At 42.9% G+C, this 21,264-nt stretch overlaps 3 protein-coding genes across 12 annotated transcripts in view; 2 read left to right on the forward strand and 1 right to left on the reverse strand.

Moving 5' to 3' along the window:
* The window catches only part of gramd2aa (GRAM domain containing 2Aa), a gene marked incomplete at its 3' end in the record, with an annotated part of 15,328 nt that extends 6,638 nt beyond the window's left edge, over positions 1-8,690 (forward strand). Inside the window, exons 1-9 of one of the 2 annotated variants that reach the window (XM_083679938.1) lie at positions 1-140; positions 876-979; positions 1,388-1,486; positions 3,397-3,468; positions 4,342-4,404; positions 4,991-5,168; positions 6,255-6,348; positions 6,739-6,843; positions 7,177-8,690. The exon at positions 1-140 is cut by the window's left edge and continues 365 nt beyond it. In XM_083679938.1, the coding sequence (XP_083536064.1) occupies positions 1-140; positions 876-979; positions 1,388-1,486; positions 3,397-3,468; positions 4,342-4,404; positions 4,991-5,168; positions 6,255-6,348; positions 6,739-6,843; positions 7,177-7,180 (859 nt within the window). Of the gene's footprint in view, positions 141-875; positions 980-1,387; positions 1,487-3,396; positions 3,469-4,341; positions 4,405-4,990; positions 5,169-6,254; positions 6,349-6,738; positions 6,848-7,176 lie in introns of those variants that run through there. The other variant, XM_083679939.1, reaches the window with a different exon arrangement.
* Positions 8,691-17,052: 8,362 nt separating this feature from the next.
* On the reverse strand, positions 17,053-19,007 carry senp8 (SUMO peptidase family member, NEDD8 specific). The gene is made up of 2 exons (XM_083681050.1): positions 18,929-19,007; positions 17,053-18,460 (listed from the first exon to the last, which is right to left on the reverse strand). The coding sequence occupies exon 2, from the start codon at positions 18,428-18,430 to the stop codon at positions 17,792-17,794; it is 639 nt and encodes a 212-aa protein (XP_083537176.1). The 5' UTR covers positions 18,431-18,460; positions 18,929-19,007; the 3' UTR covers positions 17,053-17,791.
* Positions 19,008-19,239: 232 nt separating this feature from the next.
* Positions 19,240-21,264, forward strand: part of myo9aa (myosin IXAa) — a 95,743-nt gene continuing 93,718 nt past the window's right edge. For all 9 annotated transcript variants that reach the window (XM_083680625.1, XM_083680627.1, XM_083680626.1 and 6 more), the window contains exon 1: positions 19,240-19,577. The gene's annotated coding sequence lies outside the window, so the exon portion shown is untranslated. The remainder of the gene's footprint in view (positions 19,578-21,264) is intronic.

Here is a 21,264-nt window from a genome sequence, read left to right on the forward strand (position 1 = left end):
AGCCGGTGTACAGGCGGGGAGGCCAGCAAAGGAGCTTCTCATGACTCTCCCCTGTCCCTCTGCGCAGACCGTCAGCAAGTACAACTCCCAGTACCACAAATTGTTCCAGAGCGTGCCCAAGGAGGAGATCCTCATGAAAGGTACTGTCAACACTCAGGCTAACATGCTACTGTAGCAACAGCACTGACAGCATCTTTTTCTAATGTGTTTCCTTACTTCAGGCTAACATGCTAGCTACTGGAGCCTGTCTGTCTACTGGAGCCTGTCTGTATGCTGTGTTTGCTCATTTCAGGCTAAATGGCAAGCCTCTCTATAGCCTATGCTTTAGGCCAAGCTTGCTAGCCACTGCAGCATTTGTGCTGTGGTTATGTTTTTTGTTTTTCTATTTAGCCTTTGTTTTGGCAGGGAGTCCAATTCAGAACAAGGTTTCTTTTACCATACTGTACATCATACACAATTATAACATTATAAAACATAATCAAGAAAAACAACCACAACAAGGAGATCCTCGATCAAAATGTTAAATTGCCAAGCAATTTATGTACATGACTATGATCTGTTATTGCCACTTTTGAGAATGTCACTGGACCGCCTCAGTTTTCACACAGGAAGCTGTATGGTGGGAGTTCTTGTAAAGGGCATTTCTTTCCTGTTTACACTTTTATGGTAGAACTTTTTAAGACATTGTGTAAATGCTACTCACTTCATTCAACCTCTTCCAAATCTGTCTAGGTCAAGTCAAACATGATGTAACTATTTGGAATTGCTATGAAATAGCTTACAATTCACTGATCTTGAGTTAGCCACTTTTGCTATCAACTCTGTTAAATCCTCCATGTACTCTTGTGTGTTAACTAATGTCTCCCCTCCCTCAGTCTACTCGTGCGCCCTCCTGCGTGATATCCTCCTGCAGGGCCGTCTTTACATTTCCAGAAACTGGTTGTGTTTCTATGCCAACCTCTTTGGCAAAGATATCAAGGTGAGGAGCACCTGACAGACAAACAGACAGATAGACAGACAGACAAGACAGACAGACAGGGATGCGTGCGTGCGTGCGTGCGTGCGTGCGTTAATATAATATGTGCCATTTAGCTGACGCTTTTATCCAAAGCAATTTACATTGCAGTACATTTTTCAGTATATATGGTCCCAGCGTGTGTGTGTGTGTGTGTCTGTCTGTGTGTGTGTGTGTGTGTGTGTGTGTGTGTGTGTGTCTCTGTGTCTGTGTCTGTGTCTGTGTCTGTGTGTATGTGTCTCTGTCTCTCTCTCTCTCTCTCTCACTCTCTCCCTACATTCACCACCATACAGTACATAAGTATGTAAACAGTTGTTTATTCTGTCAGGTTGATTGATTGAATGGTTTCCCCCCTGTTTCCACGTCTACTAGGTTGCTATCCCTGTGGTCTCTGTGAGGCTGGTGAAGAAGCACAGAACAGCAGGCTTGGTACCCAACGGCCTAGCTATTACCACAGACACCAGTCAGAAGGTGAGCATTTGCGTCGTAGTGCCCCTGTCTACTGTAAATTTAAACACTGCTAATGTCCATTAGCGTAACATGGCAGCTATTTTCCATCCATCACAGGCGGAAAAGCAACAACAGTGTGTTATGCTAACATGCTAAACTATGAGAATGCGAGGCAGAGCATGCTTTAGCAGTAATGAAAGGATGTCAAGGTCATGTCTATTTTGGTCTTGTTAACCCTCCTTGTTTCTTTCAGTGTGAGGGTGACAGTTATTTTCATTGACCAAGCTTCATGGTTAAGCTTATTCTTTTTCATCATTGCATGTGGGTGTAGTGAAGCAAACATAGTTTCCATTTGTTTTGCTGAATGGAATAGGAACAGGAAATTTCAAAGTAACATGGGTTATGATGTCTTTCCAGTTTACTATTCCTTATTACCGACTGTATTATGGGTTTATGGTCTTTTACAGCTGTCATCTGTCTGGGAATGGATAGTGATGCAGGGGCACATACACTCTCTCGTTTAGAACGATTTATGAAAGAGTGGGGATTTAGAGTGTACTGTAGTCTCTGTTGAGTATTAAAATATATGAATTGAAATGTCTCTCAGTGCCCTAGATTAAGGTCTTTAATCTCTGTTATTCCTAGTAGGATTATCTCCTATGTTGGGATGTTAATGATTAACAGTTAATCGGTTAACTGCTGACTAATTGTTGAAATGTCCGCCAATACAGTAGGTTTCTCTCCCGTTGAAAGGAACGAATGATTTGACCAAACATGCAGAAAAGTATGAGCGAATCATGGAGATATTCTTTAAATTCAGAAAAAATATTAAAGGTAGACTGGGATATGACGTCATAGCAATAAGGAGCGGGGCAAAAATGGAGATGCAACAGACTGGAGAAGAGAGCGTGTCGGGACAGAGCCCAGGCATCAACAGTTTTGTTGAGCGTCTCCAGTATAATTCAAATATCCTTGCCCTCGTCTACATTTGACACTTAAATCATAAATGCTGTCATCTGAATAAGATGATTGCATACAACTGTACAGGTCTCGATGCGCTAAAGTCACATTGTGTTTACATTGCGTTGCCATTGTGTTTACATTGTGGCCTGACTGTGTTCGGGTCGAGCTCACCTCCTCACAAGGTGGACGAGCTCGCATTCTATTCCGATTTCTATCCAGTCTAGAGGCAATCATGCCACGGAAAGCACATACAGTAACTAAATACAGCGATGCGAGAGAAATATGCGGACACAATGTGGACACGGAAGATCATTAAGAGACACATTTATTTATGTAAACGCACATACTGTAATCGGATTGTGATCTGATCATCATATTCGGATAACGGAAGTCTGATTTAAGTGTCAAGTTTAGACAAGGCCTAGGGTTCTCATCCAGGCAGCTGTTTACTTTTCGGAGAAATGACACCAAATAAGAACAAACCGAGGGACGTGGAAAAAAAGAAAGTGAAAGTGAAACGAGTGGAGACTCTCGTTCGCTCTTATTCATTCCAATATATTTGCTGAAAGTTGCTCTGTTTTCACGGGCGTCATATCCCAAAGTCTACCTTTAAGATTAAGCTTCAGCCCTGAGATAAACCAAAGAGTTACTGGGGTAAACAGACAGTGTATTTTCCAGCAGCTGTAGCAGCTGAACCAGCCTCCGCATGGTCCTAAAGGCCAGCCTACCAGCTCATGCGTTTGTATTTTTTACATTTTGGACATGTTTAACTGGTTAATGTGTGCATCCCTACTCCTATGCTGAGTTATGGGAGTAGGATTACTTTATGTAGGTATGTGACCATAATGGGTCTGTTTCCCTTCCCTTGCCCTTGATGTGTGCATGTACATGCAATATTGCATCAGCATCAACATTGCATAATGTTCTCTCTCTCTCTCTCTCTCTCTCTCCCTCTCCCTGTCCTGCAGTATGTGTTTGTGTCTCTGCTGTCCAGGGACAGTGTGTATGATGTGCTCCGCAGGATCTGCACACACCTCCAGGTTAGAAAATACACACACACACACACACACAAGCAAACACACACATCCACGGATTTGACATGTGACTTATCATTAACATGAATAGATGATCATGACCACTGTGGCTAGGGTCAACAACGCTGACCCTACAGTCAGTCAATGGATCATTGTTCATCTTATATATTCTCATATTGGTTTGTTTGTGAACATTTCTATATCGAGCACATATAGAATTACTGGGATGAACATTGACATTGAGAGCTCTGTGTACTGTAAATCAGCTGACTTCATGGAAGAGGTTCACTTGTCATCTCGTATTTTCCAGTATATTTCCAGTGTGTATGGCTTGCATACATTGCTCTGTTTTTGCGGTTTGAATTAAATTAATCAAAAACTCATATACCAACAATACATTGTGGCTTTGACGTCAAGAAAAGAATCGGTTGAAGAGTAGTTTAGCTAGCCACTCCATAGCCACACAGCTAGCTATCGAGCAGAACATTCAAAATATGCACTAAAAATGGATTCAGACTTACTAAATAAACCATCCAACCAGGCCAGCTACAATCCAACATTTTCATTTATTGACAGCTGTCAATCACACAGATCTAACATATATGAATGGACAAAAGAAAATAATAACAAAGTTGATATAAACCCTTAAGACATAAGCACAACCTAGATTCAACAAGCAATGTGGATAACAGACAAAAGCAACTGACAGGAATCACACTGAAATAGTTACCATTTTCAATGAATAATGTAAAGTGATATGTCATATTGGGTCTTTTAATTGGAAGCATGAAACCAATCAGAATGTTTAACAGCAACCTAATTCTGCAACCTTTGGAAGGGGTTAACGGTTAACCTGTCTCTCATATTTCCCTTCAACAGGTCAATGGTAAGAAGAGTCTGAGCCTAAAGCAGTACATGGAGGAGCCTAGCTCCTTATCTCTGGTAAGGCCTTGGACTCCAGCCCTCTGCTACTCACTGTAACTTACTGTATGGGTCATAATATTGACCAAACGTACTGTACACAAGCCTGGGCCAACGTACAGAGATTAGTGTTTTTGTGTTACAGTACGTAGGCGATATGATACAGTACAAACTGTATTTATTGAGTTACTGGCCAAATGGTTTTGACAAAGATTTGTTTTCTTATGTTTTCATTTATCAATCAATGTCTGTATCTCAATGAGTTTCTATCATAGTGTTCATAGTAATCTTATCTGGAGATGATGTCATACTACGATGACACAGGTCTCCAGTGTCCATGACCTGCACATACAAACAACCATAAAAAATTACTTCCTCTTCTGAGGAAGAGAATGCAAGTAATAAATAGTTGGTTGTCTCTGATTGTCTTTCTGAATGGACTTTCTTCTGAGTCCGGGATGCATTCATAAGTATCTCTGTAGAGTCACCCTGTATGAAGTGCTGCCTTGCAGATGAGATGGTGGCCCTCAACACATAACTGTGTTATTCATCTTTTCTCAATGATATAATGAAACATGCTCAACTATCCATTTCTCTCCTTGTCCAGGATGAGTTCCCAGTCCCGGATGAGTTTCCAGCGGTGGATGAGTACCCTCCAGTGTTAAAGTGGCGTCGGAAACCCTCGGTGGCATCTGTCTCCTCCTCCCTACCAGACCTTCTAGGGAACTCTAGTAACAGTCTCAGTGCTGTGGACACGCCCTTCCAGACAGACCAGCCAATGGAAGGTGAGGAGGAGGATGAATCTTCAACCAGAGACACACCAGTGTAATTCAGACTTGTGTTTGAGCCATGCACTGATGTCCATGGTAGATTTGAGGGAACATATGAGGTAGGGATATCAAATGAGGGTATGGTCCTAATCACCAAGAGTAATCTGAACAGTACTTGCATTCCTCCATCCTTGTGAAGATACCATTGATCTTAAATGCTTTGGTAGATGAAAATAGCATAGTGGAACCCACATGGCATTTCTCATGAGTTGCATGCATCAGATCAGCTCATTATTCAGTATCAGCCCTGTCTTGTGAGGCTTAATTATGAGGTTAGCTTTGATAAGCAGTGATCCATTAAGTGATTGTAGGGTCAGCATTGTTGACCCCCTAGCCACAGTGGTCATAGTCATTCATGTTTGTGTGCAGTCACATGTCAAATCCCTGGGTGTGTGTGTGTGTGTGTGTGTGTGTGTGTGTGTGTGTGTGTGTGTGTGTGTGTGTGTGTGTGTGTTTGTGTGTGTTTGTGTTTGTGTTTGTGTGTGAGTGTTTGTGTGTGAGTGTGTGTGTGTGTGTATGTGTGTGTATGTGTGTGTGTATGTGTGTGTGTGTGTGTGTGTGTGTGTGTGTGTGTGTGTGTGTGTGTGTGTGTGTTTGTGTTTGTGTTTGAGAGAGAGAAAGAGATTAACAGGGAGGGAGAGCTCTCTCTCATGGGACAGGCCTGCCTCTCTTATGCAATATGGGATTATGCCTTAAATGGAGATTTCAGCATGTACTTTCCAATCAAAACTGCCCTGTTATGTGAACAGTAACATCACTTTGTGGGCCAAGCATCATGTACTGTACCTGGAGGCTATGTACAAGGTCTCACTGATATGAATGCACTCATGGAGGTTTTGTAATTTCTTTTAACCTTCACCCACATCAACGCCTGCTCTTTTGTCTATGCTTGATGTTTGTTTTAGATGTGTGTGTAATGATGTGGAGTTGCATAAGAGTTGAAAAACCTGGGTTTGGTAGTGCAAATAAAACCTCTGACCCACCTAAACAGATATGATAGCTATATTCTCATCTTTATCATGTACCGTGTCTAATGTGCAGAGCAGAGACTGGAGACAGAGACGATTCTACTGGCAGAGTCTGTACCAGAGCTGGGTCAGATGGAATACCAGTTGCTCAAGTTCTTCATCCTACTGTGAGTATGGACCAGCCTATCTTCCCACCAGCTGCCTCATATCAACAATCATATCATTCTGATTATGATCATTATAGAGTCAGATTAATCTATAGATTATCCTGAAGTCGTGCTGGACAAAAGTAGCATGATTTTGTATTATGGGAGAGATGTTTTTCCGAAAGCCACGAAAAGTCTCCCTAAATAAAAAGGTGTAATATTGCCATCTAGAGTACAAACATGGAAATACAGTAGTCTTTCAGTTCTAGCCATCACAGTAAGTCTCATCAATTGGTAATTTGCTCATTTTGTACTGGTCCCAGTCAGATATACATGTATAGATAACTATCAACGTATGTCTTACTCTCCTTTTTTTCTCTCATTCCCCCTCCACTCTTCTCTACACCCAAGTATCATCCTCCTGATCCTGTCTTCGTGTTACCTGGCATTCCGTGTGTGTAGTCTGGAGCAGCAGCTGTCCTTCCTCAGTAACCCCACACTGCCCCTCAGAGAGAGGTGAAAGCACAGCCTGCTGTACTCACTAACTACAGATACTGTACATCAGGGAAGGCTGGTGGAGGCAGAAATCAGAGTGTTTGATACCGTTCCTTATTCCGTTCCATGCATTACAATGAGCCCGTCCTCCGATTTCTACCTCCACCAGCCTCCACTGCTGTACATACTGTATGACAGGAAACCAAATCAGAAACTTCCTACAAAATTAAAATCTGTTTCCTCCTTTTCTACTGTTGCAAAACAAACACCAAATTCATAACACATTCTCCAATTTCGGTAGAGGGAAAACTATTTGACTGACGATTGAACTCTGTTTTGATATCTGTTCCCCAGGTAACTGCTGCTGTCCACTGTGAACCACACAGCCATGTTCTACCCATTACAGACTTCAGGTGGCAGTCGCCCATTGGCAAATATCTAGAATCAGCTTTACCCATTGCCGCAAGAACCTTTAACCATTAATTGGGGAAAGATGCGAAGCTGACCTTAGGTCAGTGTCTATGAGCAACTTCCTCCGACTGCCCTGTACAGACACATCCCTCTCTGTGATCACCTCCAGACTATGCAAACAGACTCTATTTATTTATGAATCTATTACACTGTAGTATTACAGTAGTATACTGTAGTATGGGCTATCCCTTTACCCGCTCCTCCTATTGTTTTAGCTGACAGACATTGCAGTTTACCAAGACCTCTTATACTGGTCTAAGAGCAAGTAGATGACACAAACCAATTGTGGGTGAACTGAAAAAGCTCAGGATTGGTTAAGAAGGCTGGGAGTGGTTGGTGGATGGATTGAGGAAGCAGTGCAAGGATTGGTTGGATGGTTTTCATTGAAGATTTCCTGCCATTTGGAGTCAACAGTTTTTTTCCTGTCAACTCAACCAGGAATTACCTTTAAAGAACCAAGACAAAAAAGCTTTTATCTAACGACAATCTACATATTGTGTATATTGTGCTCTCAAGGACTGGCATGGTTAATTGTGATGCACTTACACTTTTGAAATACAGTATGATATGCTGTAGCCTTTATAAAGGGCTGCAAAATGCACTTTTGAAGGTCTGTCCACATTTCAAATGAATGTACATTATCATGAATGAGGTCCCCATATGCTGCCATTCTAAATGGTAAGGTATTCTTGGTACATAGCGTGCAATGCAATGATGTAACATATATTCAGCCTAGACTGACTTTTTTATGTTGTCTTTGTCCTTTAACTGTTGTTACACCATCAGTATATTAACCAAAATAGGTAAGGTGGCACATTTTCATGTCAGAAATATATTTTGTTTAACATCTCTCATTTTTCATTCCTTTGTTAGAATGCAAGTTTACAGCTTTGTATTGTTGGCCACCTTTTGCCATACACATGAGTGTCAAAGGAGCGCTTGGTCAACATACAGTTACAAACACTGTCAAAGGACATGAAACAATGAAGTTAGCCACGTATAATCAGAAGGTCATTGACTGACATGAATGTTTTGTGGTTACTCTATCTACTTGAAAGCATTATTAGTAATTATTAAGAACAATACACCCCACTTTGAGTACCGTTATTAAGTAATATTGTTGAGGAACATTTAAAGTCAAATCAAGTATACAATAGGACGCTTATCCTGCACATGTTCTCTGAGAGCATTGCTGAACAACACACAATACGATAAAACTCTATGACAACACACAATATATCTGTATGGCATGACTTTGACAGTTTGTAATAAACAGCCATTTGATCCTTCCGTTGTGTTGTTACTTTATTTTAAGTCAACACAGAAGAAATGTCTCCACATGATGTTGACAACATCTGCTCTGTATAGAGTAAGTAAATGAGTCAAGCTGCCTATAACCTGCCTAGTTTGAGACATTATAGCTTTTCTAAGGCTATATTATTTGTGGATGTGTTATTGTATAAATTGAAAATATTTATTGTAAGAATTTATTTATTTATTGTAAGAATTGCTTATGCAAGTCCTCTATGGTTATTGTGACACCCAGTGGTTACCTGGATTACACCATAGAGTTATAAACTCTAGAGGGCGCAGTCATAGATGCGCAGTCATTAAATTACTGTGATTATATGGAGAGCACCATGTAAGTGAATGTTCTGTGATTTGAGTGGGCGTAAATCAAACGTTGCTGATTCACTGCCACCTGCTGTGTGTAGTGTCAACTCAGCTACAATGTTTTATTGGCATTTAATGGCATCAGTAGATGGCATCATGCACCTGAAAGCCATTTACAATCTATACATAAACCTATAGAAGAAGAAGACCATGCGCTGATCCGACTGGCTGATGCCTTCCCAACTCATAGGTTGTCACACCCTACTTGACAACATGGCGCCCCTTATGCTGTCTCAAATGCAATGAGTGGGAAAGACAGCAGGTGCCTACTCTATGCATCTCTATGGGTGCCACCAGTAGAAAAGTGCATAATTAAAGGGTGTTAGGTGGTAATTAATTAAACAGGTGTTTGGAAGCCTGCTATAAGAAGACGCCTAAAGATACAGTCTCCTACGTATCACACTTTCATTTATACCATTTGATCTTCTATTTCATTGAAGATATGTTCCTTTGCCATTGATCTACCTTTTTGAGTTTGTTGTTTTCCATTATCATCATTGCAATCTATTGAAATACTTAACTGGACCATGCTTGCTTTACCACTGGAACTGTGTGACAAACTGGACATTTGTACGTATTGGAAAATAAATATATATCATATTTATATAATAATATATAATATCATTGCAATCAAGAACATGCCCTATCTCTATGTCTATCTCTGGAAAACATGTTGGAACCTTCCTCAGTAAAGGTGTTTAAAAAAGTAAATAGAATGTTGAAAACAAAGCCACTACATGCCTTTTATATTGCAGAATGTTTTTATGTGTAAAATGCCAGCACCTCAACATACCAGTGTGTTGTATTGTACTGTAGCTGCCTGGAATAAAACTGCAGTCCCTGTTCTTGCCACAAGGTAGAGACATGCACTGAACCCAACCCATGTAAGTCACAGGGGCCATTTCTAAACATTGCATTTGCTTTCCATAGTACTGTACACATATATAGCATAACTTTAAACAAATAATTGATTTGTATTTTATTAAATGCATATCCAACTGTCCATCAAAGTTCAATAATGTCCTAAAGGCTCATGAAGCATTACATTAGAACTCTGGGAATTGACTCTCTCTATCTCTCTCTCTCTCCTTTTTAATTCCCCCTCTCTTCTGTTGGTCCCTACTCTCACAGTCCTTACTCTCCTCCTCCTTTCTCCCCTCCTCACTCTCAATTTCTCTCATCAGCCAAATATCCTAATGGGGAGACATTGACCAAATGTAGATAATGATATGCAGTTGAATAAAAAGTCAAAGAGATTTTTTAAATACCAAATGATAAAAGAACATGAATGCAATCTAACACACTAACACGCACTGTATTTACTGACATCCACATTAGGAATAAGAAGAATTTACTCCATACATACACTGAGCACGGAACAGTAGAAAGTAGAGTAGAAACACTCACCTTTGCCTGAACAAAGCTCCAGGGACTGGGGGATTCAGGATCCTCAGACGTGCATATGGTGCCCCTCACTTTGACTGGCGGCTTAGTTGTCAAACAGAGCAGGATTGTGTGGGGCTCATCCATGCGTGTTGGCAGAGGGCAGAAGACATCAGGGATCAGCTGGTGAGGGTGAGGGCAGAGGTCCACCTCCTCGCTGGCGGCCCTTGTTGTCTGCTGTAGCAGCTTGTGGTTATTGTTGTACATGGCAGGCTTGGAGGTCGTGACAGGGAAGGACTGTTAAGGGCTGATGTGTCCTCCCTGGGGATGGTTGGATGCAGTGATTGGTGATCACTGAGCATTCTGAAGGCACCCGCTGGGGCACCCTCTGGAGCAGCCTCTGGTCAGGAGCACCCTCTGGAGCAGCCTCTGGTCAGGAGCACCCTCTGGAGAAGCCTCTGGTCAGGAGCACCCTCTGGAGAGCCTCTGGAGCAGCCTCTGGACCACCCTCTGGAGCAGCCTCTGGACCACTCTCTTGAGCAACCTCTGGGGCACCCTCTGGGGCATGCTGTGACTGCTTGAGAGTGTCATTATGGTTGTGTGGCTGGCTTGGAGCTGGAGGCAGTGTTGGAGGAGGACTTGTAATGACCTGCAGATCCTCTCTGTTGACAGTAGATGTGCACTCTGTAGATCTCTCTGCTGTTGTCTGTGGCTCCATCAGGGTGTCATTATGGCCAAAGGGCTGACATTTTGGGGTAAGTTTTTCCTCAGCTGACCCATCCTCTCGATGGACAGTAGATGTGCTTGCAGTGACCTCGGTGGAAACTGAACACTCATTAGAGCCCTCTACTGTCTCTAATGGCTGTTTGCTGCAATTGTGAGATTCGATTCATGCTGCAGGCTTGGAGACAGCAGTGGGTGAGGATTTTAATAGGTTGCTGTATCTTTACATGCTGTGGATATGCCTGTCGTGTCCTCTGTGGCAGCCTGATCTCTCCTGTCTTCAGTGACAGTATGTAGACATTTTCATGGCCGCATGGCAAGCTTGGAAGCAGCACTGAGGGGAGATTTTCATAAGCTGTCAGATCCTCTTTAGGGACCGTAGATGTGCCTGCAGTGGCCTCTCTGGCAACTGGACACTCGGTGGCTGAAATGGCCAGTCAGGTGGCTTCAGTGACACTACGTGAGTGGCCAATGGAGAGAGGTTGTGGAACACGAGCAGCTTAAATGGCTTCATCCGATTGGTGTGAGGCAGTGCGGGGAGGGAGAGGAGGGAGGGAGATGAGTAAGAGGTCTGGATGATTGGTTCAACAGCCTTGGCCTAATCTGTGTAGGAGGGAGAGAAACATATAGCATGGTTGGAGGAATCACAGTCTATCTAACCTTTCAACTACCTGGCCATCATCCATTCACCAGTCACTACTGATTCACTCAGTATACTGAGTGAATACTGATTAACCTCTTAATTGTTTTGATATTTCTAAACCTCCCCTCTCTCCATCTATCCACCCTCTCTTTCATTTGTCCATCCATTCTGTCTATCTATCAATCTAACATTGAATCGATCCAATCAACCAAGTTTGACAGCCAAATATTTGTTTCATCATGTCAGTGTTACAGCGTTGCACGCTTGTTGAAGTCTCTCCTGTGATGTTCCACTTCACGTATGTACTGTATACCAGTCATTTGAATACATGAAAGCATATTTCTAATGAATTAAAATAGATTAATTCATCTATTTACACTCAATTTATCATGACTTTGATGAATATTGATTTACCATTAACTTGACCTTTATTCAGGAAGCTTTAACACCATGGGCCATTTCACAATCTTTTGAAGATACAAACCATAGTTATCAAAAGGTGTGAGCCCTCGACAGACCACTGCAGCTCATTACAGTGACAACCCAAAGTGACTGACAGATGACAGGCTGGTTCCCACAGTCCGGTGGTAAGTGGCTAAAGAGGGACACCTGGTTAAGAGGTTCCAGTAGTCGTGCCCTGACACTCTCTTGAACTATGTCAGGAATGCTCCCAGCTAATTAGCCAGTCACTGAACAGACTAGCTCACAGTGTTGATAGGCAAGGCTAATATAGGCTACACTTAAGCCCAGGGGCCTTTGATGAGACCAGAACAACAATTAGGAAGTATTTTTTAAGCGTAATCCTTTTCTATTAAATTCATCATTCATCATCATCTGTGTGTCTGTGTCTGTGTGCACGTGTGTGCCTGTGTGCTTATGTGTGGAGAGGGAGAGGTCAGGTTAAAGCAGATGGCCAGACAGCCTACAGCTGAGACAAGCCCATTACTCCTATAGGAGGCATGTTGTGTCTGTTCAGGAATGTTCCTCAGAGGACTCAGGCTCTTGGTTGCATGACTATGAATCCACATCACACAGGGAAAGAATATGATCTGTAATTCCCCACGGTAAACCCTCACAAAATTAGATTGAATTTTGTATGATATCAGAAGGCCAAATGTTGCGATGAAATGGAATGCCTTGATTTCATATTTGCTTACAAGAAAAAAGAAATGCAACACAACTTTTAAATTAATTATATACTATAGCCATTGATTCTTGAAGAATATAGCTTATATATGCCTCATGAGCTTAGTTCAACTGTTTTACCCCATCAGAACCCAAAATATAAGCTTGTTAACAATGAAATCAAACACTGTATAGTGTTAAAACTATCATGGTTAAAACTATCATTTTGAGAGTGGTTACTTCTCCAGCCCTGTCCCTCAGAAAACATATTTGAATCCCAGATTGCCAGATATTAACACACGGATCACCTTCATAAACAGCTGTTGTGATTCAACCTCATGTAATGTTGAAACTAGGCCATTGCGTGAGGTACCATGACCTTGGGTGGTGTGTATCCAGGGGGCGATTTGCATGGCTGCCAGATAAAGAGGTCAACTTGACCTTGAGTCATAGGCATCCCCCCTAGACCACACTCAGTCTGGACCTCCTGATGTGGAAGGTAAAGGAAGGTCAATTAACTTTCCTCTGTACTCTTCTCTCTCTCTCTCTCTCCTCTAGCCATTTGGCGACAGATCAGTATCATGGGTGAAGATTTGAGTGGCTATTGGCCTTCACCCCACACAGCTACTGTACCATCATTACCCTCTTTCTTCTCGAATCATAGATACGAAACAGATGGAAATGGATCTCAACAGACACGTGGGGAAAGGACATCTTTCAAAATGGGGGTTGGAGGTCGAATAGTAATACTGCTTTACTTCTTACTCTGGCAGGCAGCAGCTGTAATGCTGAATCCATGTTTGGCCTAATGCTAGCGTCGATGCTAGTAGAGTGTTGACAGGGAAAGAGCATTAGTGGTGTGTGTTCATGCGCGAATGCACTGACTGACCTACTCAACGCTGTTACACTGTTATACCCAGAGGAGCAGGACTGGACCAGCGTGGTACTGGTAGTGGTGATGTATCAACACTCATCTCTCCAAGGCTACAGTATCCAGACTGACACACTAACTGACAGTGTGTTGACTGTCTAGACTGCTAGGTCTACGGTCAGACAGCTACCATAGCTGGTGTTACTTACTTTGATGGTGTGATGTGACCCTGGCTCCAGTGCTATGACACAATGACATACAGTACCAACGAATGTGCAAAGGGAGAGATCTGTGTTCACTAAGCTAAGGCTAAATATAGAGATGTACTGTAGGGTCTAGGTTGCTCGGTGGCTCACTGCTGTAGTATCTCAAACGTCATACGTCAGGGAGGTGACCAAGAACCCAATAGTCACTCTGACAGAGTTCGTCTGTGGAGATGGGAGAACCTTCCGGAAGGGCAACCATCTCTGCAGCACTCCACCAATCAGGCCTTTATGGTAGAGTGGCCAGACGGAAGCCACTCCTCAGTAAAAAGCACATGACAACCCGCTTGGAGTTTGCCAAAAGCCACCTAAAGGACTCTCAGACCATGAGAACAAGGTTTGAAGGTTCTCTGGTCTGATGAAACCAAGATTGAACTCTTTAGCCTGAATGCCAAGCGTCACGTCTGGAGGAAACCAGGCCAATACCATCCCTACGGTGAAGCATGGTGGTGGCAGCATCATGCTGTGGGGATGTTTTTCAGCGGCAGGGACTGGGAGACTAGTCAGGATCAAGGGAAAGATGAACGGAGCAAAGTACAGAGAGATCCTCGACGAAAACCTGCTCCAGAGAGCTCAGGACCTCAAACTGGGGCGAAGGTTCACCTTCCAACAGGACAATGACCCTAAGCACACAGCCCAGACAATGCAGGAGTGGCTTTGGGAAAAGTCTCTGAATGTCCTTGAGTGGCCCAGCCAGAGCCCGGACTTGAACCCGATCGAACATCTCTGGAGAGACCAGAAAATAGCTGTGCACCAATGCTCCCCGTCCAACCTGACAGAGCTTGAGAGGATCTGCAGAGAAGAATGGGAGAAACTACCCAAATACAGGTGTGCCAAGCTTGTAGTGTCATACCCAAGAAGACTTGAGGCTGTAATTGCTGCCAAAGGTGCTTCAAGAAAGTACTGAGTAAAGGGTCTGAATGCTTATGTAAATGTGATATTTCAGTTTTTTATTTTTAATAAATTAGCAAACATTTCTAAAAACCTGTTTTGGCTTTGTCATTATGGGGTATTGTGTGTAGATTGCTGAGGGAAAAAAAATAATTGAATCCATTTTAGAATAAGGCTGTAACATAACAAAATGTGGAAAAAGTGAAGGGGTCTAAACACTTTCCAAATGCACTGTATTGGTGTAAATGGACCTGAAATCGTTTCAAGTTGTTGTAGTTGGTTTAAGATGTTCTCAGACAGTTCCCAGGATGTTGTGCAGTTCCACCAATAGGCCAAAGAGAGTCTTTTAGGGGCATGTAGACTTGCCATCTATTACACTAATGTGATGCAGAGCTGTAAGTTCGCTTTCTCATGGCAAACATCTCACAGCAGTGTGTGTGTGTGTGTGTGTGTGTGTGTAAAGTATGCGTGTGTGTATGCGTGCCTGAGCTGAATGTGGAGTATATGAATAGTAATAACATGTGCATGTGTGTGAGGTAGTGCATTCGCCAAGCCAAAGGGCCCCCTGGAACAGATAATGTGAAACACCTGAGATACTGAGGGAAAGATATATTCCCAGGAAGAACTGATGCTGTGATCCATTACATACAACACAGATCAGGATGACTGGCAAATGGGCCAGTCTGTTCTAGGAAGGGATTTGGCAGTCGGCTGTGTTTGTGTGTGTGTGTGTGTGTGTGTGTGTGTGTCTGTCTGTCTCATTTACAAGCAAATCCCCCTCTGTCTCTTTCACCTCCTCTTTTACCCTGAGAGCTGAGCGCCATTCTCCTAATGAAGTGTGCTTCCAGGGTGGCGGGTGGTACAGCTCTTGTATGTTTTATGAGGACAGTACTGCAATAAACCTTAATGGGACAGACGTCTGGGTACTCGTGGTGAAATATGACCATCGGGTGTGGACAGGCACAGGACCCAGGGTGGCACCAGTCCAAGTGGAATAAATCTTCAGCCGAAGCCATGGTGGCGGTGCCCTCTCTCAACCAACCAAGTGCATGGCTGGCACAGCCACATCATTAGAATTCAAACAACAGACATTCACATTCAAATGAAGGGCCCTTGATGGGTGGGCTTGACTGGCAGCCATCTTTGGTGTCCCAGCCAAATTGCCATGGTCTCAGGGGATTTGTCTGTTCTATGAATTCTAATTTCGTCAGCATTGCAACCGGTGGACTTAACTGTATGTGTCCTCCATTAACATCAACAATGATAATACACTTGACACTTTCCATGCAAAATAGGTTTACCTAAACATTTTAGGAAAGTCTCAAACTGCTTCACATTGATTTCAAAGGTGATAGATGACATGTGATCTCTAGTACATCAGTAATGGACGGCCTAATCTCACCCCCAGTATTCTAGAATTATTGCAATACAGTTTATTCAGAGGCACACTGTCTGGCTCTGAGAGATTATGTCCACCAATATTGGAGCTGAGTGGTTTTGGGTTACAAGGTGGGTTCGATGTGCCAGAAAAGATAACCATGATCTGAACATTCACAATCCCTTTCTTGGGAGTAATATGAGTTGTGAGATGTCATGTCCAAACAACCAGAGAGAAAGGCCCGCAGTGTATCAGCTTGACTTCACTGCATGGCCCATAACCGATGACAGTCAAGGTACTGTAAGCCCTGCTCAAATGAATGCTGCCCTACACACACCTAAATATAGAGGCTCAGATTCTGCCATTGACTGATACAGTTGTGGTAAGGAATAGCCCTTCTCCTCTCCTGTTTCTAGAAGCCTTGAACTTTAAAATAGAATATGGAACAAACGGTTTGAGTCTCAAAGGACTTTTAGAAAGAGTGGAGGTAAGCAGCTCTAGGGGTAATTTTGGATGGAGTGTAATGTTGGTTGTAGGGTAGTTTTGTATACCCTGGTATATGAAATAGTAAAGCAGTTTAAGTATGATGCTGTGGCAAACTGTAGCTGCAAGACTGTTGGCCCCTTTGCGGTTATAATGCACAACGGTGTGGGGTCAATTAATCGGTTACAAAAAACTTGCATCGGACCCATAGTCTGGCATCAGATCTTCTACACAGTAAGACTTTCAATATACTACACAGCATCTGCCGGTAATAAACTAAAAACAAGTCATGAATCATTCAACCATGTGTCAGATTTCAGAGCTTTCTGCTTTATTATAATTTAAAATACTGTATCACCTTCTTCTTAACATGATATTTACTTCTTGCATTATATGCATATAATCTCCATTATAAGATATGGCACTTTCTTGTTGCTTGGATGGTTCATTCTAAGTAATGCTGTAGGAAGATGGACTAAATAAATTAGAGGTTTCACAGAACTAATGTTTTACACTGAAACAATTTCACCATTAAGACATATGTTTTGCATCAAAACATTTCTTCAGTGAGGTTATTGTTTATTCAACAACACAAAATGCACATTCTTTGTCAATTATAGTTCAAAGTGACCCTGAGCAATAATCCTTGTAAACCACTTTCCACATTCAATTAAAACAAGATTATATTTAAGTTAAGCATCTACTCCATTTTCCAGATATCTTGCAACACTCCCCTAGGGAATATAATATGTTGATGAGGATAAATCCCTTTTAATAGGCATGCCGGTGCAATGTTTACATACTGTGACATCTTAAATACATATTATCAATTGTCATATGAAGCTTGAAAGATTTAACATTGCTTAATTATTACTATTTGTATTTTATTTTTTTACATATCAACTGTGATGGGTATTATCTTGTAGTTGTCGTATAATATAGATTAAGGAGCGTTTTACAGCAAATTCCTGTAGATATGTACTGTAAGGGGTCACTTGCAGCTAGCTGTTTTGCATACAGTGACAACAATCTAAGTGCTGAGGAAGAGGGGGTGGGGGCGCCAGTCAAGCTTTAGCCAGTTTCTGGATCAGTCTGCACCACTCAGCCCTCTTCTGTGTGATATAAGCTGGGGTGATGGTCTGGCCAGGGAGCCTCGGTGACCCCTCGACCTTAGCTCTCTCACACAACGCCTCTGCATTACAGATAACATACATGCCACAGTCATAGCTGTTCTGCTGAGACGGGCAAGGCTCCTCCACAAACGCCACTTTCCTCCCGGCGCCCAGGAAAGGCTCCAGCTTAGCAGCGATGCGTCTGGCGTGCACCGAGTTTCCCCCGCTCTGGGAGTCATAGTGGGCAAAATGGCCTCCGTCCCGCCTGAAGAGCAGCAGGCTCCAGTGGGAGCCGCCGGCGGTCTGGTTGGAGTTGTCGTTGACGGCCAGGAAGACCCAGCGCCTGCCCGCCAGCCCCAGGGGCTCCAGGAACAGGGCTAGCTCCTCTTGGCAGGAAGCACACTTTATGAACTGAGTGACTTCGGGGCTAATGAAGACGGTCTTCTCTCCCAGCCCCTTGAAGCACTCAGCGGCGAAGTACTCGAAGGCAAAGCCAATGACCTGGTCGTTGAGCCAGTGAGGTCCTTCCAGTAAGGCCACATCTGAGCGTCGCAGGAGGCTGTCCTGGTAGCTCAACACCACAGGATCCATGGTAGACAGGATGGGGCAGATAGGGTGGTTCTGAAAGACATGAAGAGACATAGGTTTAAGAAATTGAAGTAGCCTAATGGAGCAAGACAAGAGTACCAGTACGCACTAATATTCACGCTGTATTGAGTGCCATATCTAACTAGGTAGCAGTCCGACAATACTAGTCCTAGACTATTGTTGTGTAAAGCTTTGATGTTCCACATTTGGGTGCTAAAATAGGAAGTGTTTTCTAGACAACTAGCTCAACAACAACTGTTGGCTGATTGTATAGCTGTGGCATAAACACTACACTTTATACAATCTTTACTGTCACCTCGACTTTGACTGCAAAAGCTTATTTTTTGGTCCAAGAAAGGTAGGGTCGCATTGCGTTTTGCAAGCCATCTTTATCCAGCGAGTTTTCAATCATTTTGGAAATTCTAACTGGTTTGCTTCCAAAACATTACACATGTTCAATCGCACAAACCTAACGAACAAACTAACGTCATTGTCACCTACCTTACAAGGCACATTCAATGGGAAAATCCATCAGAGGTTCAACCCCGTTCCCTTGATTTCTCTCAGTGCAGTGCCGAACGTAAACTGAAATAAACTGTTACACAATTGTAAACATTTTGCGACAGTTGTGCGGGAGGAAAAGTGGGTTGTCCCGAGACAGTCTGGCCCCGTTGTTTCAACGCAGATGATTGGCTGGGTGTAGTCATCCAATCACGTCGAAACCCTCTGGAAATCCTCCGCCTCTCTCTCATTATTTTATCCCCGCCCAGCAAGTGGCTCCGTACGCGCACTGCGCGGTGAGAGGCCGCACTGATTAGCAAAGGAAAAAAGGCAGCGCAGCAGCGGAGTTTTCATCGAACGTCACCGGGAAAGCAAAAGAGCTGCTTTTAATTATTTTTTTTTAAAGAAAAGAAAAACGGACAAACATCCGTCACTTTTCTGGACGGACATGAATTTGGGGTATTCTGCACAGTGGAGGTTATTAGGAGAGAAGAGTTGAGAAAACAAGAATTGTCTGAGAAGCCAGAGAATTAAAAGGCAGATTTGAGAGTTGCAATTGTGTGCAAGCTCAGGCTGAGTTCCCTATTCCAAAGGAGTCGCCTACTGCGCACAACAAATTTGTGTTTAACATTCAACTAAGTCTTGAGAGGTAAGAATATTTGTTATATATGCTAGTGTCCTAAAGAGGGCAGGGTCTTTCGTGTGTGGCTGTAACATCCTTGAAACCTACAACTACGTTTTCTGATAGACGATTCTTGAAATTCCATTCATCGCGCATCTGATGTCCTATCTCGCGAACCAACACATGTATTGCCATTTGAACAATGTGTTATTGATTGAGTGCATGGCTCGACTACTGTTCTGCCTGTTATTAACTATGAAGAGCATATTTGTGACCAGGATGTGTATGTGCCATGCAGTAGCCTATCATAAAAGTTTAGTGTTGCATGTATGTATGACGTTTGTTAGGCTGCCAACATACATAGTGTATTTCATATTCATGTCTTATTCATGCTTCTCGAATACTAAGAGTTGCTGCCGGGAACATGTAAAAACTTGACAGTATATCAACACTGGTCTGCGTTCATCATGGCTATCAGACTGTATTGAAGAAGTCAAGTGATATCGTTGATGCACATGCTGAAGGTTACAGTATGACTTTAAATAGTCGCAGACCAATCTTATTCACCGAATCAACACATCTATCTTAGAATTGAGACGTACACTACCCTGTATCAAAAGAAGAGATGTGCTGGCGTGTCTGGCTTTGTCTTGGGCGGGGAAAATGTCTGCATGTATTATTTAGTAGAGGTCAGTCAGAAGTGCTTATAATGCAGTGGGATAGCCAACAGACTGCAAAGCAAAGCAGTGGAATTGTAGAGGAGGTCTAATGGGGTGAAGAAGCTGCTGAATCATGGCGGGGCCTGCCTTGGACTCGCACTGTGCACACAGTGATAGTAGTAGTAGTATTAACTGTAATATTGTATACTGTATTGTTTAACTGTATATGCTGTAACTGTAATATTATCCCATATTCTGTACAGAAGGTAGCTGTAGAGGTTTTTAAGGGGTCTTTTGGAGATTGTAATTAATGTGAAATGTGTATATACGGGAGGCTGTATGCTGTCTAACTTGAATGGTCGTAGTTTAAACGTGTTTATGGAGCCATTTATTAATACGTTTCTCTGGCATTTAAACAATGAGCCATTGATGAGCAGCAAGACATTTTTAATTCAGCTAAAACCTAAAAGTACAGTATTAGTTCTCTAACCCCTTAACCACATGCAAGTCTAAAATGGGTATCGTAGCCATAGCTGGGGATGTTCAGAGAAAGATTGTCCCGGTCCCGCCCATCATCTGCACAGGTGACCAGTTTGGTTCTGGACTGGGCTGTTGGAATGTGAGGGGTCTGAGGAGACACAGCTGTTGGCAGCACCAGAGAGAGACGTGCCACTGCCAGGGCCTCCCATTAGAGTCTACCAACTGGTCCCTACCGTCATCTGACACCTCTCAGCCCAGCCTCAGCCCCTCTCTCTCCTGTTTCTGAGTGACACTGTTGTGGAGGAGTAGGAAGGGTAGGCAATACTCTTGTTTTCTTTACCCTTTAAACTGGCGTGTTTCGTTGAAAAGAATAATGAGCTCATGAAGTCTGACTGTTGGGAGTACGGCATGATTAACAAAATAATTAAACGCCACCCTTTTTCACAAATGGATACAATTATGTTGTTCAAGCACATGGTACAATGAAAATGGTTCTGCTGGACTATGGAGCTAATCAATTAATGATTTGATTGAGTGTAAGAGAGTGCCCAGACAGAGAGGCTAGGAGTGGGAAA

The sequence above is a fragment of the Argentina silus genome (assembly GCF_951799395.1).
Source record: "Argentina silus genome assembly, chromosome: 11".
Lineage (NCBI taxonomy): Eukaryota > Metazoa > Chordata > Actinopteri > Argentiniformes > Argentinidae > Argentina > Argentina silus.

Bases quoted from the DNA above. Each gene is read 5' to 3' on its own strand.
- senp8 (XM_083681050.1), bottom strand. From the start codon at position 18,430: ATGGATCCTGTGGTGTTGAGCTACCAGGACAGCCTCCTGCGACGCTCA.